General features: G+C 38.5%; 1 protein-coding gene across 1 annotated transcript in view; it reads left to right on the top strand.

Annotated features, from left to right (window-relative positions):
- Nucleotides 1-26,050, top strand: part of ADGRL4 (adhesion G protein-coupled receptor L4) — a 72,663-nt gene that overhangs the window by 18,226 nt on the left and 28,387 nt on the right. The window contains exons 3-5 of the mRNA XM_066555570.1: nucleotides 18,689-18,841; nucleotides 24,819-24,974; nucleotides 25,491-25,561. Of these exons, the coding sequence (XP_066411667.1) occupies nucleotides 18,689-18,841; nucleotides 24,819-24,974; nucleotides 25,491-25,561 (380 nt within the window). The remainder of the gene's footprint in view (nucleotides 1-18,688; nucleotides 18,842-24,818; nucleotides 24,975-25,490; nucleotides 25,562-26,050) is intronic.

The following is a 26,050-nucleotide window of genomic DNA, read 5'->3' as shown; positions in this document are numbered from 1 at the left end:
AAAAAGAAGAAAAAGAAGCAATATAATCTCACTCAAGAGCAAGAAGCTCTTCCTCTTGCAAGAAGCAATATAATCTTGCTCTGTTTCTGGCAGTGGTGGGTGCCTGCTCTGAGAGCTCCCAAGAGTCATACTTCCTGTGCTGGGACAATCAGAGGCAAATGCTGTCATTTCCACCCTGGAAACTAACTGCTAATACAGTTAATACCCTGCACAGAATACTCACATAGGAAAGTATGGGTAATAGTGTAATGAGATTTTTTTTCCCCTATGAAAATATGCAAAAACAAAAGAAGAAAGAAAAGAAAATATATGGGTGTTTTAAATCAGATATGCCAGCCTTAAATATTTTGCACCCCCTTCCTCCTCTGGAAATTAAGAATGTTTAAAGCAGACTAACTTAGGGGTGTGTTGGCATGGCTATGTGATCCCAAGATCCAATCTATACTTCAAGATTGCACCAATTGGAAAATGCTCTCATGAATAAAATAATATGGAATAAAGTGTTGTTTATGATTTCTTTTCTCAGCAGATTAGCTATGTACATCTTGTAACACAGGCTGACTTTGTGGAATATCAAGCACTTCTAGAAACCTGTTTGAAAATAAATTACATTATCCAGCCAAAGCAATATCAGAAATGTCCCACAGTCTACACTATCTTAATGTTGATTTAAAATCATATATTCATATTACCATTTTATGTCTAGTAAAGCAATGTGATGGAGCCTTTCTTTTGCCAAAGTTGTATTATCTCATTTCTCTGAGTTAGGTAAACTGTAATGTGTCTGCTTTACAGATGGGTAAACTTAGCATAAAGAGAGGAAAGCCACTGCTTTGTGTTAAGAAAGCCTAAATGTGAGCACTTTCATCTATATTGGTCAGTCACAGTGGCAGTGGCTCCTAAAATGAGCTTCTTTCCACTCATTTATATGACAGATTATTTTACTTTAAACAATTCTTGGATAAAATATATTAGGTGTCCCTAGGGCAGGAACCTGAAATCAAGACTGGCACATGAGGCATTACCTGCCCAGCTGCAGAGATGCACTCCTGGGCTCGGGGAGATTGAGCTGCTCTCGCCACCTGAAGCAGCCTCGGTAGGAGGGGCGGGGTGAAGCTCTGCTCAGGCACTGCCTCCAGCTGGGTGATTGGTGTGTTTTTCAGGACGAGGGGAGGGCAGGTTTGTTTAAGACTGCCTCCAAACTCCTTCCTGCTAAAACACTGCTAATGAAGAGGACATTGCCATTACCTTCATGTCTTTCTCCTTTTCTTCTTCCTGTGTTTGAATAAAAGTGACTCCTACTGTGCTGATCATAGCACAAGCTCCCATAGGTGTTTATAGGACCCCAACCCTTTGGAAATGAGTTTTCAGTGGAATTGAGGCATCATTACAAAATAAAGACTGCCCCACTTATTGTTGACAGGGTCAAGACAGTCCTGATATCAGGAATCACAACGCGGCATTTGTCAAAGTGCTTTTGGTGCCAAAATTCTTTTTTTGAGTTGTGATTAAAGAAGGAAGTAATCACAGAGAAAGGAAATAGAGTACCCCAGTCAGTAGCCAGTCTTTTCCAGCCAGCATTTTGAGAAATGCTGTATAAATTACAGGCATGTAAATTACAGCTAGTATTATGAAACATTGGACCTACGGGGGGTTTTAGCCTGCATATATGGAACAGCCAACATACTGTTTCCATCATTTTAATAACCTATATAGAGCAGGTGGCTGATGCAGTTAATGCTGGCATCATTTTTCTTTCCCTATGTGATTTGCTGTGATGACAGTTCTGTCATTTCATTTTGACTATTTAAGGCTATTAGGAAGCATTTTTGGATAATCACCTAGAACAGGTATTTTCAAGCATGCCTAAAGCATATAGGGTGTCATCACCTTTCACACTGCGTATTTCTAAATAAGTATATGATATATTCTTTGTTAATCAATGAAAAAACCACAGACAAGATCACCAGCTGTGATAAACTGCCTAGATTCAATTAATTAGATGGAGTTATACTCTTTTGTTCCAGATGGAGATCAAGTCCAACATCATACAATTGCAAACATTTCAAAGAAGTGAAACATTTCTAAGATCATTGAAATACATATTTTGCATTTCAAAGATAAAATACCAATATGTCATCAAACCATTTAATTTTCTTCCAAGTCTGAAAGTAAATTGACAAGAGATCAGCAATTGGCAGGAGAACAAATGAAACATATTGAAAGCAAAGTGGGATCCTTATACAGTTATTTTCTCTGTGAAGCAGGTAGACAGATATGAGCTAAGTCTGTCAGCAGGTGTTAGTCAGAGCTGCAAGACTGAAGTGTGTCAGAAGCTTCTGTTTGAAGAAATATGTACTGGTAATGAAATGAGTGATTCCCTGTCGTTGACTTTGCCTTGATTATTTGCTGGTCTCTTTCTTCTTTATTGTTAGTTTATCATCTGTCACATTCTTGTGAAGAGGTTTTCAGAAATGCATCAACAAAACAAGGAGGCACAATTATGTAACTCGATATTTTATAAATTTTCAAGAGATTTAATAGGCATTGTGCCCAGGGTGTGTCTGAAAAGTTGAAAAAACAAAGAATTTCATATAATGAATAGTAGGATCACTGGATTTGTAGAACCTTTTTGCCAAGTTATGTGTCTGTGGATCAGACCTCATGTATGCATTGTCCTACAAACCAGGAAAGTGGAACCGTGAAAATATTTGACTTTCTTTCATTTAAAATAGATTAAAATTTCTGTTGCTAGGAGCTGCTGGTACTTGGGTTTTGGGGGTTTTTGTTTAAGTTTTCAGTTTTGGAGTTGTTAATGTGATTTGAGGAGCTAAAGCTTTAAGCAGAAAAAATACTGAATGTTGTAGAAGTATTCATTTCATATACTGGGGGCATTTCTAAAGACTGAGCACTTGAACATTTAGGTGCCCATTGATGCATAAAAATAACAAGTAATAACAAGTAATTCTGCTCAAAATAGACTATCACAACCCTCTTTTTGTCTGCAATTTTGACCTTAGATTCTACATTAGAACACTTTTTTCCAATAGAAGGAACTTTTCTTTAGAGCATGGTTTAGTCTGCTTGAGAAGGTTGCTGCAAGGAGGGCATCTGTGGAATGGGCTCACAGGGCTTAAAGACAAGCATGAGGAACTTGTAACTTCTCTGTAATACCAAAAGGGTATTCAGGGTTAAACCTCCCAACCACTCAAATCCATGGCAGAATTTCCTTTTTAGCTCTGCTTTTTAATGGGGTAATAAGGTACCTTTCTAACTGTGCAACTTAATCTTGCACCGTCCTTCGCTCGAAGTAAAAACATTCTGGAGAGCAGTGTTTGAAAGGAAGTTTCAGTTTGTTTCATTTCTTAAGATTCATTATGTGGTTTAAGCTTACCCAAACAAGATCAAGGTACCAAATGAGTTCATATTGCTATCAAAGCAAATGTGACCTTTAAGGGTTTGAGCTCATTTTGTTTAAATCAAAACAGACAAGGTAAATGAAAGGATTTGGTAGATGGGGAACTGAGACAAAGGCAGGCTAAGTGATTCCACAGGCTTCCACCCAGAGTCTATAGGACAGTCAATAAAAGAAAATGAAATCTGTGAGTCTCTCAAGGTCATATAATCGAGGGTGCATCCAGCTCACAACCTTTGGTTGTGGAGGTGGCTTCAGGAGCATGTGTGGAGATGGAAAATTGGGAAAGGAGACTGCTGTGTAAAGGAAGCAACACACCTTTTGCATTTGGGAATTACTTAGGAGCTGGGGGCTGGGTGGGTGGAGATGTGGCAGAGAGAGGTGTCATTATGTCAGGGCTGTTGGGTAGAGCATCAATGGAAATGCCTGACTCTCTAGAGGCACATGGCATGTGTGCAACTGTGAAGGTCAACAGAGATGCTGGTATTTGTCAGAACAGTTTACACTTGCTTACTTTGCTCTTTGTTATCAGGGGCAACCCCTTGCTGAGAATCCACCAAAGATGAAATTTCCTGCTGGGTTAATGACTTTTAATTGTGCTGTTCCTGTAATCATTCCAAAAACACCCTCATCACAAAGTGGTGTGCTATAGCCCTGCTGTCATAAAAGATGTGGACAGTATTTGTCATGCAGTCCACTGGACAGTCCAGAGCACTTCCCTGTGCTTAGTATAGATGGGAAGTCTTCAGTAGCAGTAGGCAAATGTTGAATTATTAAATTATGTCTACAGCACTTCATATAATTATTGCCCAAGTGATGGTGCAGCGAGATAAGCCTGGTGTCGACAAGCAGAATTTTCCACCTTTGGAGTTTGGTTAACAGGCTTGCTATTTTGAAATTCAAGAAAAGTCCACTCTCTCAGGAAGAATTTAAATAGAAAATTAAATGGGTTTGCATATTGCTCTGCATGACAGATTTTTTGTTAGCCTTCAAAGTCTGCATGATCTAACCAAGCATGTGGAAGCAAGATACAAATTTTTAGTGCTATAATTTCAAATGCTATAATTTTTGTTATTGTGGAAAATTGTTAAAGGTAAGTAGTTACCCCAAATGTTATTTTAATTCACTAAATATTCTGTGGATTAATAATACTGTATATGGAGACAGTGGAATAGGAATGGCTGACATCATTTCTGTGTGGCTTCTCAGCTGGCTGCTTTCAGAGGGAATTCACTCTCTGGTGATTTTTTTCTCCCTCAAAGAAAAGTATTCAGACAAGAAATGACTCCACAATTATGTCTTGGCTAGAAATTACTGTGGCAGAAGCTCTGTTTGGTCTTCCCATTCCTTTCTGATAAAGTGCAATTAGTACATCCCTTGACTCACTCTGTGAGGTGTTTTGGGCAGGGGTGTTGTGGGGGAACATAAGCTGCTACCACAGCCGTTCTCTAAACATGCAGTTGGAAACAACAGCTCTGCTCTGCTGACAGAAAACATCAAAGCAACAAACATGCTATTTTATCTGATGGGGGTAACAATATCTCAGCTAATAAAATGGCTGTCATCCCTGCCTATTGTATAGATAAGGAAGCTGAGGATGTTGGGATGCTCTTTGTTGGTATGCCAAGTTGCAATTATCCTATGACAGAGCCCTTCTGGGCTATGATTGATGAAACATTTTGAGGGGGAAAGTGCCTCAATAAGTGAATTTCATTGGATTTGATGAAGATATTGCTTGCACAATGGTTGGCAAAAACAAAAACATTTTGAGTGGAACTAGGAAAATGTGGCCTTATTTAATCTGCCTGAGATGTCCTTGCCACATTCATTTATTTGTGTTTTACGTTGGATGTAAACAAGTCTAATTCTGAAGTTCTTGTGTTGACCTTTTCTGGCATTGAGATCAAAGCACTGTCTGCAATAAAGATGAGAAGACTTTAAAGACTTTGGTGGCTTGTCAGAGTAGGGTACGTTTAAACATAAAATATCACAACACAGCAGCCTTTGGCTAGAACAGGCACCAAATGAAGTTCTAAAGAATTTCTTGCTCCTCAAAAAACCGATCATTATCTTGCAGTTTAATGGCCTAAAAGTGAAGCCTGCTTAGAAAACAATTTTTCCTTCTTGCCTGAGCCTTAAGTCACAGGGTGACTCTGCCAGTTGTCTCTAGCAGCTGTAACATGGATGTCACCAGCTAAGAGGAAAGGCATGCCCTTTCTTTACTCAAATCCCTGTGTAGATTTTAGGACTGGTAAAACACTCCTCTGAACCACAGTCAGCCCTCTGTGAAATATCAGCCTTCCCAAAGCATGGCATGCTGTCCCATCCCCAGCATGCCCTTTTCCCTGGCTCCAGCTGTGCTGCATCCCAGATCTTTCAGTGAGTCTCTGGAGGAGGTCCTGGAGGTTAACTTTACAGTGCCTGATCTGGAGCCAAGGCAGCTGGTGTAAGAATTTGAGCTCTTATATATTATTTTCGTATATAACAGCTTGAACATTTGAAAATAAATGTCTTTTTAAACACTATTTTTGTGTCCATAGTGGGAATTTAGATTTGAGGTGTAAACCTACTCTAAGTGAAATGTTTTATGCTTAGAATAATGTAAAATTTGCAACAATTTCAAGCACAGAGAACATTTCCCAACAAACTGAAACTGGGATTTTCAGTATGTTGATTGTGTTAGGACTTTTGGAGCAAAATTGAGACTCTTCTATAGAACTGCCTGTAGTGATGCATTCACAGGCAGGTGCAGAGGACAAAAGGCAATGACTTCTTTTGATGAATAAAACATTTGATACATGATATAATGGTTTTCCTAGATTGAAAACAAAGTAACCATCTCTACTGCAACTTGCAGCACTTCACCACATTTCCAATTAAACAGCTCAATTTTCAGGGATACTTAACATGCTGCAGAAATCTACCCAATTCTTCTACGTGTTCAGTTGATTCAGTAATCGTAATATTTATCTTGATTATTTTTGCTTGAACTTAGGTCTAGGCACTTACTTTGAGGGGTTTATTTCAATATATGTAGGGAAGGTTCTTTTTATATTTTTGAGTGATTTTCTTGGGAAGCAAGTTTTCAGCCTTTCCAACTGAGAACTTTGAAGCTGAGTAATACTCAGGGAACAATACTGGTGAAAGTTTCTGCAGTGCCTCCCCCTCAGAGATGGAACCTCAGCATGGCAGTCTGTGGAAATCTGTTGTGTTTTATGTGCATTTATTCGGTACCTTATGATAATCCTCCTTTTCTCTCATCTCAGTATGTAAATTATACCCCTCACTTTAACCAGTGGCAGCAGTGTTTTCTCTGTGCTGTGTAACTGGGACTTTTCCTCCAGGTGTCTGCTGAGCTGAGGGAGGGCAGTGCTGGATGAGCCAGGGCAGGCACAGCGAGCAGAGCTGTGCTGTGCTGCCAGGGCCAGGCTAATAGAGACTGGATTTAAAGGGCAAATTAACCTGGCCTGAGAGCTGCACTGCTGCAGCACCACTGCCTGCGATGGGACACACCTCTGAGCTCATGCAGCCCCACAGGGTGGCACACAGCCTGTCTCCCACTGCCAAAAGATACACAGCATTTTTACAACACATCCACACCCTCCTGCCTGTCAGTACTCCCAGGATAAAATGGCCATAATAACACTTTGTGTGGAAGGTTGTATTATGGTGAACAAACTTAAAAGTGTTTTTATCTCTGACTTGTGCCACATTTCAACTTTATTCCTTATGGCATTTCAACTTTAATACCGATGGTATAAGTATTACTTCTGTCCAAACTGAGATATGCTTTTAATGGACTTTTGTTTTTTGCCTACTGTTTTGTATCATTGGGATAATAGAGTCCTTAGCCCCTGTTTCTAAGAATAAAAACCTTCACGAGAAAATTACAAATTCATGTAGACAACAGTGATTATGAATAAACAGACTATTTCAACATAGGATGTATTAACTGATGAAGAGTAAAGTTGTTAGTATAGTCAGCAAGGGAAAAGTCTCTCTAGATTGATTTAGGATGCCATGTACTCCCCTCACACTCAAAATTCATTAAGAGATCTGAGTAGGTTAACTCATTCTGCTGTTTGACATGAAGCTAAAATTTTCCAGATTTTATGCCTTAGAAAAAAGGTCCAGAAAGTGCTACCCAGACCATTTAGCATGAGGAGACCATGAGTTCCATCACTTCAAAGCTGTATGTTTCAGGAGGGAGAGATGAAAGAGGAAATTTGGCCTTAAGACCAAGTCTGGTTTTTGGAAGAGGTTGCTACAGAAAGGAGGAGAGCTAGATGCTTTTCAAAGGAGCAAATTCCACTAAGATGATATTTGGCTGTTATATGGGAAAACGATTATAATCATCCAAATACCTGCAACCTTTCAACTGAGCCAAGCAGTACCACAGACCTAACTCCTCCTAAGTTTTATAATCTCCTGTTCCACTTCTATCATTACATTTAGCTTTAATTCACATCACAAGAAAAAAAAAGGGAGGAGGCTGTGGGGAGTACACATCACCAAAACCTGCATGATTTTATAGTGATTTTTTTTCCCAAAATCATCCACTAGGGTCAGTCTCTGAGAATATCACTGTCAGTAGTTAAGATGTTTTGACCATGGAGTTAAATACTTGCAGCATTGACAGTAGCTGGAAATACTTCAGTGGTTATTGTTGTAGTCATTAGTCCAGCTGAAATAATGCTGGCATGTTTTCCCTCTGGGTAGAATTCCTCAGCCTAATTGTCTCCTCCTTGCCAGACCATATTTGATATCTTCAGGTTTGGAGACTGGATGGATTCCAGCAATTAATGGCCTTTCTCAGTTATAGATTGAAATTATTTCCTTTTGTGATTTAGTCTATTATCCAGAAGTGAAGCTATTGAATTCCAGAACATTTAAATGGGATAACTCACAAATAGGACTAATATAAAAAGGACAGTCATCAAGCCACATGAAAGCTTTGTGGGCCACTGTAGAAATGACTATTTCACATGTAATTTTTTACTTTAAAAATAAAATAAATAAAACCATTATTCACTATTTTAAAATCGTCTTATAATGGCCGAACCCTAATATTAGCTTAGAGCAATATAGGTCCAAGTGTTTCATAGAGCAGGATTAGGTCACCTCATCTAACCTCCCAAATGTTAGATGGCAATCAAATTTTGTCAAGATACTCCTGCCTTTAGTACTGCAAGTTGGGTTTGACAAAAGCAAATAGTGATCTCTAGTGATGGCCAGACCAGACTGCTTAAGGTACTCCATACACTCAGAGCATAATTAGCCTGTGCTTTCAGAAATCAATGAGCACTCTTCCACAATGGGAAAAAAATAGCTTTTGTAGTCACTGTTTTATATGTGACTTCCATGTTATTTGAGTTACTACTTCTCTCAATGAAATTTTACCACGTTTTATTGTATTCTGCTTTTTAAATCCAAAATAGAACATAATACACATCTCAAAAGCAAGGAAATGTTCTTAATACTGTTTCAGATATGTTACAAGAAATTATTTGCAATAAATTTGTCCTTTGGAAAAAAAATGTAACACAGTGATACCTGGGCTTCATAAGGTGCAACCTGTTATTAAGCAGCAGATTCAAATGCTGAAGACTGAGAAGCACAGTTGTCATTTCTACATGTCTAACTGTCCTTGCTGCCCAAAGAAAGTCTTAATGCTATGATTCTAAATTTAGGATTTAGCAAAAACTTTCTAAGTAAAATTCAGTTTCCCTTTTCTCTTGCAAAAATGCTGGTAAAATGGGAAATGTAAACAGACAGAGTTTACCTCTCATGGACCAGGAAGGTAGTCTGGAAATGTGAGATGTAGGAATTCATGTTCACCATTACCTCTAGCTTAGTGTTTCAAACTTGCTGTTTGATGGGTCATTGTTGGGGGAGCCAGAGAGATCACTGCCTCTGAGTGATACCCTCTGGAACTGCCTGTAGGAGACATCCACCTGGTAGCTTCTGGGATTTAGTTGTTAACAGAGTAATCCTCTTGTGGTTCTACTGTCTTTCTTTAGATGCATTTAGCATCTGTTGCATGCAGATCAGATAGATCACAAGATTTGGTGCATGGTAATGTACAACCTCTTTGCAGCTACTGAAGAATTTGTCCTCGACAAGAGTGTTTCTGGTTCTGATGTAACATGCAAAAAATTCTGTCATACTGAGTTTATGTGTTCTGCAAGCAGAGTTTTGAGAAATTAGTGCTGGAAATAACAAGAACCAGGTGCATTGATAATTGAAATACTTTGAGTCTTATTTTCCTTAATATTATTATACAGTGGCTATTGGAGTATTGGACAGATATGTGTACACAGAATAAGTAAATACTCTGAAAAAAGAGTTAATGTAATCAAGACTTCACTCTCACATTGTGATAAATCTACTTTCATGGATGGTGCTGATTCTATACCAGAATGATGGAAAATGCATTGGGAAATCTGCAAGAAATTAGAATGCCAATATTGTATTTCTGTAGTTTGGTTTGGGTTTGGTTGTATTTCTGGTTTTCTTTGTTGTTTTTTTTTTTTTTTTTTTAATGCAGTTGTATTTGCAGTGCTGAAACAGAACTTCTACTTGGGTTCCCATTCAGTTCTGCAGGAGGGGGCATGGTTATCTACTGGCAATCCCTTTCAGTAGGGGACTGCTGTGCTGCTTACTTTCCTTTAAACAAAAATATTCTGATTGTGCATGTCCTGTTTTACTTTTCAGTTAAAGGATGTTTTTCAGTGAAAACAAGCAAGTTAGCAACAAAAATGAAAGCTAAATGGGAAATTTGGTAATTTAATAAGCAAAGTTTCTAAAACATTTCTGCTGGTAGCATTCAGAAAAACCCTGATACCTGAACACTGCCAGCAGTTCAAATCCAGCATATCCCCATTCAGCTGCACTCCACTTTGTGTTAATTCCTTGTTTTTGTAGGAGGTGAACCAAGAAACTAATGATATGTCTCAATTGCATTCTGTCTAATCCTGGAGTAGCAAGCTTGACATTTGTGGGTGTCTGCCAGGATATTGAGGTTGGGTTTTGTAATTAAATCAGTGTGGGTGATGAAGAGCAACGTGATCTTGATTCTTGACTTCTGCTCTTGGCAGGTTTTGCCCCTTTGCTCCTGTAGTAGCAATGGTGTAGGTTAATGGGAGCCACTCCTTGGGCATTTGTGACTTTGAGGTCAGGCTCTTTTGTGGAAACAGACTTTTCACACACTTAAACCAAACGAGCATATTCACTTGGAAAGAAATGCAAAAACAGTCCTGGTATTTCTGAGCCTGCCACAAGGAGCAATGGAGCAAGTCAGCTAGGGGAAAGCATGCTTCAGAATTAGATATCAACCTGAGCTCGTCCTTTAGCTCAAACACACCTGTCTGCCCACTCCAGGGAGGAACTCAGCAGCCTGGTAGTAATTTCTGGCTCCCAAATGTGTAATATGAACCACCCCAAACAAATGGATCCCATCAACTCCAATTAAAACTGCCCTTACCAGCTAGCTCTGTGCCTGAGCAGTTATTTTATGAATCATTGCAGAGCCCCATGTATTTGCTCATTTGTGCCCATCACTGTGTGCCACCTGTGCCACGAGCTCACACACCTCACAGTGTCACTGATGTTAAATATTTGATACTGCCCTTTGTGCTTTGCAGAGGCTCCCGGAACAGCACAGGTGCTTTTGTGTGCTTCCAGCCCCAGATGCCTGGCACAGTGGGAACACAGTGCTGCTGTTGCCATGTGACATTCCAGACCCCAGGATGCAGTCCTGAGTGACTGAAGGATAAGCCCATATCCTGACATAGAACAGCACCATTTCTTCTCATAGCCTTTGCTGCATGTTTGTAACAAGTCTGATAAAGCTCATCAGATAATGCTCAATGTTCCACTGCCTCAGTCAAGCTGTGTTTTCTCTCAGTTACACCTTCTTCACATCTTGCTCACCCACACCATGACGGCCCCACTCTGAATTTCATCTACAAGCCTAAAGTGCTGATGCATTTCCTGGCTGTGTTTTCTGACTAAATATACTTTTTTGTTTTGAAATTTAGGACAGTGTTGCCTGGATGTTTTTATTCCCCCTTAATCAGACTGTTTCCTAAGCTGTTTTCCTTCTGTCTAATCTCTTGCGTGGGACCAAAATGTTTGGATTTGAGTGACATCTCACTTATTCACATCCTGTCAGATGGGAGCATTGTGTTGTCTGAGTTCACAATATAACCAACCAGGAGCAGCATGTGACTGGAACTGGAATTGGGATAATTTTTTATCCACTCCTATTCAGTATCTATTAACCAGTTTTCCAAATAATTCACCTAGTCACAACTTCTCACCTCAAAAACCAGCCTTGGAACCCCAGCAGACCATCTTCAGCCTGTTCAGGGCCTTTTTCCCACTGTACTGCCTCTGACATTACTCTGCTAAAATCTCTCTCCTTCTTTAGCGTTGCATTTTAACCATCAGACCAGCTTCTTAGCTGGTAAATTAATGCTGTGCTCTTGTCTTGGGAGAAAGACAGAAGGGGATCCTGGAGTACTCCAGATACAAGGAGGTTGTGCTCTGCTACCCTGAAGAGTGAGTGGCAGCTCCTTGTCCCTTGTGCCTGAGCTGCCTCTTGGGCTGTGCTCAACACCCACACCCCTGACAGGCTCCTGAGACCCTGTTCTCCACAAGCAGGGGATGCTTGACCAGCTCCAAGTTTTGCCTGCAGGAGAAAATCTTCATAGCACTGCGAGTCTTACCCTCACGACCCAGTCAGGAAGGGGTCAGTCAGACAATAAATAACTAATTTGCGGTTTGGACACCCAAACTGATGCTCTGCAGTTGCAGCTCTGAATTTTCTTGCTGAATCTCTGTTGGTCAGTACAGCAATGAGGTCTCTCCTGGGAGAGTGATGAGAGGGTGTTGATACACTCCATGTGGGCCTCTGCTCTCCAGAGGTGCAGGGGAGGAAGTGTTGGGGAAAAACTGTGACAGGACCATGCAATATTTATTCCCTCCTCCAATTATTTAATTTTTTACTTCAGTTTCACTAATTTAAGCACGTTGTTCCTTCTCAAATTCTTGCAGATGCCTCTCTGAGCAAATGGTTTGTTTCCAGTCAAGGACTAGTACCTTTAATGATATATACCCCAGCACAACCCCATGCTTCACATAGGAGTGATCACAAATTATACATTGCCTTTTTCTGGTATTTCACAAGTGTTGAAAAGGCAGGATGTTCTGTGTGGCTAAACAAAATGACAATTTCATCTCTGGCATTTACCTGATAATAAATGCTGTTCATGTTTAATTTATAATGTCTGGAAATATCAGCAAGAGATGAGAGAAACAGTTTGGATAATATATTAACCCCTCCAAACCTTGTCCATTCTCTGAAACTCAACCTGAGTGTGACTTTAATATGTAGGAAACTTTCCTTTCCTCCTTCTTTTAGACTGTTCTGTTCTGTTCCTTAAACTAGGACTAAGCAAATTTTCTGTTGTGAGGGCCTTTAGTTCATCCAGACATGAAAGAACTGCTGATCTGAAATCATCCCTTCATACACACGTAGCCTGTGTGAGAGAAAATATTTGTTTGCTGCACTAAGACCTTATAGGAGCTAGTTTTAGAGCCACCAAGTCAAAACTGGTGAAAAACTCCCAACAAGCTACAAAAACATCCCAAGAAGGCATTGTGAAAAGCTCTTGAAGGTGGCAGAGAAATGTGAAATCTGAACAAGGCAGAGCTTGCAGCAGTAAGATTTCCTATGCAGCAACTGCATGCTTCCCTGCCCAGGTGTAGGACAAAGATGAATCAGGCCCATTATGAAAGCAATTCATATTTAAATGAGATTTCCAACCCAGTTTCTACAGTCTCTAGTGGTTATTCTAAGCATCTGCTCTTTCATGCTGATTTAGACCAAGCTCGAATGCTGAATCTTTGGAGAATCATAAACAAATTGTGTTAAATTGCCATTAATGGAAACAAATCACAAAAAGGAAAGGCAAGGTTGTTAATGGTATTGCTGTTCTTAACTCGGGCTTTGATGGCAGTAGATGCAGTCCTGCAGCACAGAAGTAATGTATGTAAAATCACCCACTGTTCTGAGACCTCCAGACAGGCTGAGCACAGCGGGGGGAGTAGCACTGGAATTTGTTTTACAGGAAGCTTTCATTTCCTTGCTTTTGAGGGGTTAAGTGAGGCACTTCAAGCCCTGTTCTCCCATGAGGGTTACACTAGGGAAGGGTAGTTTTCGTTTCCCCCAGGGGCTCCATAGCAGCTCTGGCAGCAGAGGCTACTGTCAGAAAGCAGCGGATGCAATGAATCAATGTATTCCCCAGCCAGCCTGGCTGCATTTCCTTCCTTCCCACTGCTGCCCAGCGCTCAGACTGCTGTGTCCCAGAGATACTGGGTCCATCTTGATAGATGGGTGTGCCCCAGAGGCCTACAGCCCTGCTTTCCACAGATAGGTTTGCGTGGATGAGGGGAAAATTAATTGTTGATGTTTTAATTGCATTAACTTTGTCACGTGGGGAACGCACTAAATAGAAGGTGCACATATTGTGGTGTAAGAGCTGCTTGTAGTCCACAGTAACATCAGGCTAAACTCCTGAAAATCACAGCACTGGGCCTATGCTCGTTCCAGTGAGGCTCAGGTTAACAAACTCAAGCTCTGGTCAGGTGTCTTTAATATTCTCTTAATTTCTACAAAAATCTCATTTTGCATGGATTGGGGAGGACTGAAAATGCACAAATCGTTCTGTATAACTTTGGATTTCCACCTTTTTTGTTACTTGAAGGGAGGAACAATTTATTTAGAAATCTATAAAAGTAAAACAAGAAAAACTGTGTGATTGTGAATCAATATGACAAGTTTCACCCCACAACTAACTCTTCATATTATATGACATCATATCATCAAAAAGTCTATCACAGAGATGTGCCCAGTGCAATGAAAATCCTTCATAGCTGTTTGATAAATCCATTACTAAAAGATTTTTCCTCATGACATTTTTCATGTAAATACACAAGCAGTATTACAAAAATCGTCTATCCAAAATTGATAACTCAAAGAATTTTCCAATGCTTGTCACAAAAAAAAAGCAGATTATATACTTTTGTCGCTGCTTTCCAATTGTAGGTTATAATTTCATAACCACGCATTATTAAAATACCATATATTTATCATATATGACATGGTAAATCTTGCACTTTAAAAGGGACATGGAATACAACAAAGGAAATGTTCCAGGTTCGTTTTTCTCCTCCTAAAATCTTAGCAGATTCCTCTAGTTTCCAAGTGCATCATGCCCCTAAAATCCACAATCATTCTTCTTTTTTGTATTGGTATGCTTTAAAGTTTCTAAAATAATTTAATGCTCTCTCTATGCAAAAATGTACTCATATTAATGAGCACAAGTGTTTGACAACAGAATTACTAGCTCAAATCAAAATGGAGCTCTAGAGGGGTGTATCAGTTTTTCTTTTTTTTTTTTGCTTTGTTTTTTGCTGTTAAAAATCTATAATACTTTCTCAAGAGACTAGCAGAGGTATGATTACATTACATTGATTACTATAACAGTAGTTGATTCTATCTAACTATGACATTTATGTACAATAAAATACATGCTCGCTGTAATTTTAAGGTAAAAATGGAAAATGGATTTTATTATACAACTCTACCATGTAAACATCCTACCAGTATTCAGGTACACATTGCTATATCTCCCACATATCTTTGAGTTACTCAACACAAATTCCCTTGGAAGTTATTGATAATCTTCCTTACATTTTCATTGGTAATGATGAGATTTTAGAGCAATCCAAATCATAGAACTGCCATGTAAAAAAATAACTAGCCAAAAATGGAAAGCAACCTAAAAAAACCAACCAATCCCAACAACCAGGTCCATGCCCCCACTGTCATTTCTCAAGTGCAGCTATTCAGGAAATGCCTTCTGTATCTAACAGACTTGAATGTAGCATTACCATTTAGCCATGATAATTAACCTTGTCATTTGGCTGGTCGTGCCTCTAAAGTCTCCAAATTTTTCATAATTTACTGGAGACAAAAAATCTTTAAAGTAATGTATATTTCCCGAAATACTGCTTGCAGTGTTCAGTGAGTAGCTGTGCAGCATTAAATGCATGTGCTGTAATTAAATTAGGTAACAACAAAGCAGGTGGACTCTATGAGTGCTGTCACTTATAGTATCCTTTCTGCGTAGGCAGGAAATTTTGTTAGGAAAACATTTTTTTCATCTATAAATCCCATTGTTTTTTCCTGACATCCTTTAAATCACAAATCCAATGACATTATAAATCATGTAAAATTTGCAATATTACTTTAAGCCCCTGGGCTCCTCATTGGAGTGCTGTCTGAATAAAAAATTCAGGTTGTTTACACAGAGAACTCGATATTATTTTTGCCATCATTTTTTATCTTGTAGAATATTTTGTGTAAAAAGAAATGCTTAGATAGACTGTATATGAAAATCCTTTCTTTTTTTTTCAAACTTCTTCTCTTGCCTTCCTCATTAACCTAGTAGTTTTCCATAGCCTACTTCCATCAGTAACTTTTATGTCATTAATTTCAATGCAAGCAGGATGTGGTCCAGTAAATTATCCCCCTGCACAGTCTGCTCAGTATTACTTTAGATCATGGGAACAGTGAAATGAAAGCTCCATGTGAATTTAACTCTTTAAAATATTCATTCTTCTGTTTGCAATGTAAGTTACTGCTGTTCTTCAATGTTCAAAATGTTCCTGTAATGATCTGAAAGATCTCTCAATAAGAAAGCTTACCAAGGCCATATAGTCACCATTAAATCCCTTGCAGACATCATAAATATTGAGGAAAAACACCAATAATCCAGTGAAGTTATTTAGGTATAATTCTAGAGAATTTGTTGATAACCACTGTATGAGTCATTTTAATATTGCTTATAAATCCTTTGGACCACCGAAAAAAGGCAATATTGCTGGATATCAAGGACTGCAGTTGAACTCCTAGTAAAAAAATCAAAAATAAATGTTCTTGCATGTAGCCTTTAGACTCCTTAGCTCTGTTGTTTCTCTACTTTAAATCTAGTCCTGCCACTATCAGTGACCTTCTACTTCTCATTTTCCAAGACTACAATCCCATGAGCTTTGCTAAGTCAACACATACTCTTTTCTAGAATCTGTAATATTTTCCCAAGACCAAATTAATTTTACAACTAACTGGAATAGGGTAGTCCACTCTTGTTTTGTTGTCACTAAATGCTAGGCAAATTTGAGTTGCAAAGGAGTCAGACACACACAAAATACATTAGAATTGGACCCTGTAATTAAGGTTTGCAAAGTTTTCTGGGACCTAGTCTCTGCAATGCTACATGACAAACCAGATTTTTTCATATTCTCATGCTTTTTTTTTTTTTAACTGGGATCAACATCACACTTTTTCCTCCCTATCATAATTCCACTTATACTAATTAGGTTTTATTTTGGCATTCTTTAAGATCCAAATGATACACATCCTCTGCTGTATTCTCATGAATACCAAGGCTGTGGAATAAATATTGTTGACGTGTGTTGGCACAGTGCTTTTATACTTGGATTCCTCATTAAATTACATTACATTTTGGTTTTAATGAGCATAATCCATTTGATACTGTTGACCCAAATTCCCCTGAGGAAAACTGCAGCTCTGAATTGATATTTGCATGTCTGAGTCAACTGAGTCACACTGAAAATCATGTCAGACTTGAAATATCGAAATGTGTCCTCTTTGAGTTATGCTGGGGGTCGTGACGAAGTTTTATTCCAGAAATATATTCCTGCAAGGCTTTGTGGCTCTTGCTGTACTTTAATATTGTCACTGCCCCAGCTTGCATGCCACTTTCCTTATCTGCATCCTATCTCTGTAAACAGCTTATGAGAACACTGACCATCAGGAAGCAGGAGCACCTTTCTAAAGCTCATCCTTGGGTGTCTTTTCTGAAATCATATTTCTTCTCCCTGTCATGCTCCTAAATCATTTCTCTTCTGCAATAAATTGTTATTTCTCTCCCTGTTAGAATTCTTTCCTGTCATTCATCATGTTATGAGTACCTTTTGCTTGAGAACAGGAACAAAATCCCAGTACATTTCAGGAAGTCTTTAACTCTTTTCCTTTCTCATGGTGTAGAAAATAGAGAATTCCACTCAAGAGTGCCACCTTCTTTGGGAGACTTTAATTGATTTTTTGTTTCAAAGCTTTGGGGTACTTAAAAAAATTGGGTTGTTGGAAAGATGGATTTATCAGTATTGAGAGTGTTTTTCTCAGTTTGATAAATAGTGGGCCTGAATAAGAAAGCTTTTGAAATTTTTTTCAAGTTTGGTCTGAAAATTATTCAATAGACAACAGAAAACTTTGAAGATTTTGGATAGGAAATGGTTTTATTGAGTCATTGCAGGAGATCAACTATGCAGTTCAAAGCACGAGTTTATGATTTTGTTTGACCTTTGATTAAGATTGCTTATCATTGTGAGCATCATCCCCATGCTCATAATGACAGTCTCAAACTTGTGTATATCATTCCTTTTCACTGTGTCATTGGAGGCCTGGGGTTAGTCCTGTAAAATTGTTCATGTGAATTTTCAGGTACAAAAATTATGACTTGCAGAGCAATTGCTAAGAGGTAAGGCTCAAGACATGAATCTTGCTGATCCCTTTGTTGAGACATTTGGGAGAGCTAAGAAAAAACAATATACTTGAATACTCAGGCCAGTCAGCAGGATGAATTTGTAAGTCTGTTTTTACAGTAATGCTGAGAAATACTGTAGAAAGTCTTTTAAAACAGGCCATAAAAAATGTGCATTTAACTATAGTGGTTTTGCTTTGATGTCAGAGAATCAAGGGGGTGATTTCTTTATAGCCTTTTGACCTCTGTTTTTTTATGATTCAGAATTCCCAGACACATCCTCAGAGTGAGCTTCTACCTGTAGAGTTTTGGATAGAAAAAAAATGTTATCAATTACAACCATGGCAGAACGCGCACTTGTCTCAATCCTTTATTCCAAGTGTATATCCAATTAAACCATTCATTTCAGCATCTCACTGATCTCTCACTTGTTGATTCACACATGATGAGGGCAGATGAGTGCTGCTGAACACCTGATTGCTTCCTTGGCAATGGGAAAACTCTATAGACAGATACCAAGATTGCCAGCTCAGCATTCAAGGCTTATGCAAGTGAATTACCAGAGCCAAATTAAGCTTATAGAATACTGCTTTCTTCAATCATCAAATGTAAATATATTTTTCCATCATTTGTCTTGCAGATGATAATGAGTGTGAAAATGCTACTCAGCCGTGTGGAGAGCATGCCAATTGCACAAACACAGAGGGAAGTTATTACTGCACATGTATGTCTGGTTTCAAACCCAGCAATGGTCAACAAATTTTTGTTCCTAATGATGGAACCTCCTGTGTGGGTAAGTTATTACTGTCTACCAGAGAGCTTCACACTGTCACTCTTCTCTTATTGCTTCTCTTAATTATAGAAATCTAGCAAAATGCTCTCATGTTTGTGAAGCTTGGAGTTTGCATATAAAATTCCTATATTTTGGACTGGAACAGGTTTGCTTAATATTCCAGCTCAGGCCCACACTTCTCCCTGACAGCAGAGCATCTGCCATTGCTTTCAGTGACACTTGCACCTTGACTCTGCTTGCAATATATTTAAATCCACATGTCACAGATTTATACAATAAATATATAGTTAAGGCTACCCAGAAATCACTAATTCACCCATTTATGCCACTGTTTCACTGATCTCTGAGCAGGGTGGTCACATTCTCAGGAGAAAAAGTGACAAAATATTCTGCATTCAGATCTGGATCAACAAAATTCTCTATAAGTTTGAACTAGTATACTTCAAATATCTTTTATTTGGAAACTTGGTTACGATACTTTTGTTATTTTTCAAGTCTAATCAAAAGCAACAAGCAAGATCAGTGGTTATCCTACCTCCTGTGCCATTCATTAGCCTCTGGTTCTGTAGCAGTTGAATGGAACATGTTCAAGATTACAGGGGAGGAAAAGTTCTCTGGAAAAATGTTATTTCTGAACAACCATGCAATCCTTTAGGATTTCCTCTGAATGAAAGAACTGCAACTATTTCTCTTTTTCAAACTCCTGGTAATTTTCTCTGTATGTTGCAAAAGTCCTCAGGGAATGGGAAAATGAGAAATAAATCTATTGCCCTTTACACCTTTATGCTGACTGTGTCTCATTCTAGGTATGTCTCCTGTGAGCTTGTGAGTGCTGACAACCTCTCTTCTCACTGCTCTTAATATCAGCAGAGTGGTTGCATATTAAGCCAGAAAGTGATCTAATCGACATTTCTTGCCCATTGCTCACATCCATCTAAAAGTGCTCTGCTTTATCCAGCTGCTATGAATCATTCTTAAATTAGCTGGAATGGAGACAGTTAGCACATTGAGCTGTAAATATTCTCACCATTTCTGCTCCAGGTTTTGATTTTTACATTATGATATTTCCTCAGCTTCGGGAGTTTGTCTTCAAACTTATTTCTCTGACTTTGTGTCACTTTAACTTCTTACCCTTAGCTTGATAATTTCTTCCTTTTTTTCCCTCTTTACTGGGCAGATTGATGGTTTTTTTATCCTCTACTAGAGTACTTCTTCTTTTTAAATATCCACATGGAGGAGCCAAGAGCTTTTAAAATGCTCACTGAAATGAAAAGAATTACCTGTGGGCACCTTTTTTCATTAAACAAGTGTACCAATTACTTTACCAAGATGTGAGTCCTAAACACAACCTTTTGATCCACAATTAATTTTTTTCCTTATCCATCAAGAAAACCATAATAGGATACTTTGTACCCAATGGTTCTGCTGCTACAGGTAGCAGATATGATTTGCACACAGGCAGCTGACATTTGTGTATTCAGGGTGACAGCTGAAGCAAATATCAACATTTCATTCTAAATAGAGTGCAAGTTATTTAGTACAAATCATAGAACAGAACTACCAGGTATCCATCCTACACAAGTTTATGGGGCCCCACAATATATTTTTAGATTCTACAAAGTCTTAAATCTTCTTTTTAATATATGTATATATGTACATGGCAGTAACTTTAAAACTGTGTTTGAATTTTGGAGAGTATGCCATTATGAACCCTATTTGTTTATGCCCTCAAACCTACCTGAGTTTCCAGTAGTGCAAGTGTGGCACATAACCTTGTGTGTGCAAGTCTCTTTCAAAGTCCATGCACATACCTGTGTGTTCCCTCTTTGGAAACCACAGTAAGCTTCCTAGTAAAACGTGCTAATGTTTCCCAGGGTAGTAGATCAAAAGAAATCTTGGGAAAATGGCTTTGAGAAATGTTGGTTCACCCTTAATCCAGTCAGAATGCTGGGTTTTGAGTTGAGGGTCAAAAGTATTTCACCCATTTTATCAGGTAGAATTGCTGAAGAGATGACAAAGAAAGATACAGATAGAGGAAAAACTGGACAGTAGGAAGGGAAAGAGAGAAGAAGAAAAGGATAAAGGAAATGGAGAAGAAAAAAAATAAGAATGCAGGGATGTGACATTTCTGAAGACATTTTTCTGCTGTCCTGAAAGTGAGCTATTAAAATCTATTTTTTGATTTGTGCAAAAGCCATACTTTTCTTAGACTTCACAATTTATTGAATGTTCAGGTGCAGATAAAAAAGTGAAATAGAAACCTACTTTTTTCACCCCAGTCAACAGAGTAAAAACATGAAAATGGCCATCTGTGAGATGAAAGTGACATCCACGCCACTCTGCTTTTTCTGGGAACATGCTATTAGCTCCCTTCAGGTATTTCTGAGAGCACTGGGAAGGCACCCATTCTCCATCCCATCCTTTGCTGTGACAAGGGAGCTGTACAGTGGATGGAGTCTGGCGTTGGGCCGCGTTGCTAACTTTTCTTTTAGCTTTGCCATTCATAGCCTTTTACATTTCTACTTTGTGTGTGCTGCTGCCTTCCACAGTGTGGAGACACGGGGAGGGAACATCTAGTCCTTTGCAATTGGAGTTTTCAATCACTTGCAAGCTACTAATAAGCAGAAGGTATAATGTAGACATCAAGCTGTCTTGACTGGCTGGTGAGGAATCAAAGCGTTGTAGGTACAATCCTGTAATTGGCAAGACTGAACATAATAACTGTTCTCCGTACTTTTAATTTAATTGGAATTTCCTTGCCTGCTGCAATAGATGAGGAGTGACAAAGCAAAGAAATAAAATAAAAGGTTATAAATCTATTTTCACACTAGCCTAAGTGGTGTGGGTGATATTATTTTTCTGATCGCAGCTATAAAAGCTTCAAAGTTCAGCTGCAGGATTTGTTTTGAATATTTACTGAAAGGCCAGGGCTTTTTACAGATCTATGGCAAATGCTCTTCTGTTTAAAAAGCTGTTGTTCTTCAACCTTTGCTCAGGAATGCTGTCTGTGAGGAATGCTCATGCAGCCTTGGCAGCCCACTACTGCTCCCACAGCACATCAGGAGGAGAGTTTGGGATCCTCACCCCAAAGCCCCACTAAAACTGGATTGCTGAAAGCACTGACAAGCTGTTGTCCATGTGTGGTCCAACCATTGCATATTTGGTTAAAAAGGCATAACTACAAACTATAAAGAAACAAAAGCCTACAGCTACTGCACACAGCATTTCAAAGCAGTAACTTAAAAGCTGCATTCTTGCAACTGCCACAAACTGTTGGCTGCTCCTGACAATCTCATTGATTTAAAAGGGATACGAAGCTGATTAGTACCTTGCAAGTTCAGACATATTGCCTTTTAATTTTGTCATCCAGGAGTTGTTTTTTCTTCTGAAAACAGTAAATTAAATAGGCATGATATGGACCCATTCCATATGGACAACTCAACTGCAGAAAGTCTATTTGCATATACTCAACAGGGTGTCTCTATCAGATTTTAAATAGCAGCCCTGTTGCCAGAGATGTGCCAAAATACTTGAATTTCTGCTTTTTTTTGATAATCCTCTCTTCTCATTAAAATCTCCATTACACTTTATATCCTATATAATTACAAAAAGAATTTGCATGACTGCCCAATAATAAGAAATCAATCATTTACTGATCTAAAAGTTTATAAAAAGAAGTGTCATGACAATTTTAAAACATTTGTATCAGTAAATCATATGGCAACCTGATCCTTAGTATTCTCAAAAGCATTAAAATATTACTTTTTTATTGTAACTTTTGGCAAAGATTGTTGTCAATTGCTGGTGTTTTAGCACTGCATTACATGATGAATGGCTTGTTCAGATGTACATGCCCTCCATGTAGCTGACAAGGCCAACGAAATCTTTGGTGTGAGGGTGATGGTGTTTTCTAGTTAGACTAACTGGCTTTGTCATGATTTTCACCCCGCCACTTCATTCAAAGTCTCTCTGTCTTACAGAGTCACACAACAAGGCACTGACAGACACTCACTTGTTTCAAGCAGAGCTTTATAATTTACTGATGTGAGAGGTTATTTAAATGCCAAGAGTAAGAACTTTAGCCTTGTGTCTTTAAATGACAGCATTTAATTATGAGGTATCCTGTGTGTAGCACTACATCATGTTATTTTCCTTCCCTTTTGCCAGATTGGTTCATGTATAATGTGGTTAGCTCCATAACTATGAATACTGAGGTCACAGAAACCATACACATACGAATAATGCAAACCTCAACTCCTTAAAGAGAAACATTAGCAGTTTGGGACATTAAATATGGAAATAAACTATTGCCCTAATGCAGAAAATCATAATTTAACTTCCTGCTTTAAACTTCCATGCTGGCACCAAGCCATTTAAGCACATAGTTTTCTGGTGGCTCTCCCTGCAGAGCAGTGGTGGCTGTGCTGGGGAGGGCAAATGCACCTCCAGTCCCACATCTCCTTCCTGTCTGTGCAGGAGTCTGAATGGCTTTTCCATGGCACCTTCTGAGCTTCAGGCTTAAAACACAGCATTTCAGGTTCAAAACAGAGCATTGGCTCATTGAGAAAAAGAGATATATGAAAGTGAAGTGGGACTTCAACCTTAAATCACAGGGAGACCTCTGTCCAAATAGACAGATGGCCCTCAAGTATTCTTCATGTATTTTTTTGCATTCCCTCTATATATCCATATGCATGCAGTATATCTTTCCATTTTTCAATAATAACCTTATTTTACATGCATTGTTGCTCTATTTTGTGCTCCTTTTTGACAACCACCAAGATTCTTGTATCAAAAGCAGAGTGTGAAACTAGTTTCTATATGCTGATAGTGTATGTCCAGCCACCTCATAATCTGCTTTCTGCTTGTCTGTTTTTAACACACCCTCTGGCTCAGCAGAGGCTGCCTATCAATTCAGACAGCTCTTCTCCTCCACTAATCAATTAACCACTTCTCCTTTTTCAGCAATTTCTTCCCAAAACTAAGCATCATACCAGTTCTTGACTGGAGCTCCCATCCTCTCTCCTCCATTCCCTGCACTGCCCTCCCTTTCCTTCAGTTCAGTTCTCAGGCTGTTACTTTAAACCCACTCATGTACCACTTCATCTTTCAGATATACCTGTCCCAAAGCTCTTCATGTTTTTCTCCTTTCCAGCACAGCACTTCACGGTCCATTACTTCATTCTCCAGAATTATTTGGTAAAGTTCCCAGTTTGCTTTCTCCATTGAGTTATTTGATCTTTATCCTTAGCCAGCCAAATAATGCAAAATAATCAGTACTCCAGCCAGGGATTTAGTACCCAGCTCTCCTAAACTGATCAATTCATAGATTCCCTTACTGGAATTCATTGGTTTTACTCTTGGACTATGCCCCACCCAGTTACTGAACTTGTCTACCTAATGGCAATTTATTTAGAAGCAAAAAAGACATTTTAGGCAAATGTAATTTAAATGTGGATTAAAAAAAAAAAAGAAAGAAAAGGATATGCCAAGCACTTTGAAGGGCACAGAGTTTAATTCTTAGATTAACAAGATGGACAGATTGAGCTTTTGCAGTGTCTTTTTAAAGCTGCAACTTAAAAGACAAGTCTGTAGGGCTTTTTTTCTTCTTCTAACTGAGCAGAGAAAATCTATTTAGTCTAATCTCTGAAAAATGGATTTCAGATGATTTGCATCATGCCAACCATTTTGTTATGATAGAATTAATATGGTTTTAAAACACGAGCAGTGTAGTATTATAGAGCAATAAAAGTGGTGGTATAAAAATATGATCAATTATGATTTATCCTTCTAATCCTTAACTATCATAATTGGCAGGGGTTTTGCCATTGAGATTGTGGGTTTAGTTGTTGCTTTTTTTATTACATGAAATTTTATTATGAAACTGCTTGTAGTGTGCAGGGCTATTATCAACAAAGCAGCAAGGTGTTATTCTGTACATACTTAATAAAAATTCAATTTCTCACAATATTTGCAGATGTAGATGAGTGCAGCAATGAAGGAAGTGTTGCCTGTGGAGATCATGCAAAATGTGAAAACATGGATGGAGGGTTTAGCTGCTCCTGTAAGGAAGGTTATCAACCATCCACAGGAAAATTGCAGTTTAAGCCAAATGATGGCACTTCCTGCCAAGGTACATGATATTATAAAGGTTTCTGTGTTATTATAGAGATACATCTTCTGAGAAACCCACCAGTGCCTATTTATCTTCAGTTAGATTAATCAGCAAGACATGAAAAAGAGGCAAGGCTGTGGCATCTACAATTCCTGAGAATAGAATAATTTTGTAAATGTATTTTTGCTAAACAGTGTGATGAGATCCATCTGAAATAATGGTTACCTCCTCACAGTTGTCAGATCTGGACTGCTCTCTGTAAATTTGAGCTCTCTCTGCCCCACCTGTGGAAGTCCCATAAAAGGGACCAAATTCTCTACCTGAATAAAACCGCTTATTCCAATCCAGTGCTATAATTTTAGCCAAGATAAAGTCTGTAATTGTAGTTTGAGAATGGAATGCTCTGTTTTATGTGCATAAATTCAGAATGCTGGTGGTTTGGGGAATGACCTAGACAAGAGCTTTTGCAATTAGTATGTATTGAATATTGACTGAACTGCAATGTATAATTAGTTTCCCCTTTTGTTTTCACAGAAAATCCAAAGGCCAAGTGTGAGTTATTCAAAGACTGTATAGCTGAACATATTAATAGAACTTTAGCCAGAGTAAGTAGCACTGGTTTGTAGATTAATTTTCAAATCCTTTAATTGTTTCTGTTTGAAACTGCTATTTCAAATATAATAGTTCTTAAACAGTTTTTAACAAAGGCTTGAAGCATACAATTGAACTTAAGCATGTTGACAGAAGGCTTTTTAATAATTTCAAATTATTTGAACTGGGTTGTATGTTCTAGTCATGATAATAACTTGCTGGGAATCTGCGTGTTCTCTTTCCAAAGTGAGTCATGATGCATGAAAAATTCAGAAGTGTGGTAATCACTCAGCTGTTTCTGTAATTTCTGGAGTTACACACTGCTGCATTTACTGATGTGCAATTATTTGCTTGCTCAGAAGGAAGGCAAGATAGCTTACAAAAGTGATGTCAACAAGTGACTAAATAGAAAAGGGAGCCATAGCATCTTGGTATGCTGCTTTATTTACTCCTCTAAGACAAGTGTGTAAAGTGATACAGGATTTATAAAAACAAATACTCTG

Source organism: Molothrus aeneus, chromosome 9, assembly GCF_037042795.1.
Source record: "Molothrus aeneus isolate 106 chromosome 9, BPBGC_Maene_1.0, whole genome shotgun sequence".
Lineage (NCBI taxonomy): Eukaryota > Metazoa > Chordata > Aves > Passeriformes > Icteridae > Molothrus > Molothrus aeneus.
This window is presented reverse-complemented; position numbering and strand designations above follow the sequence as displayed.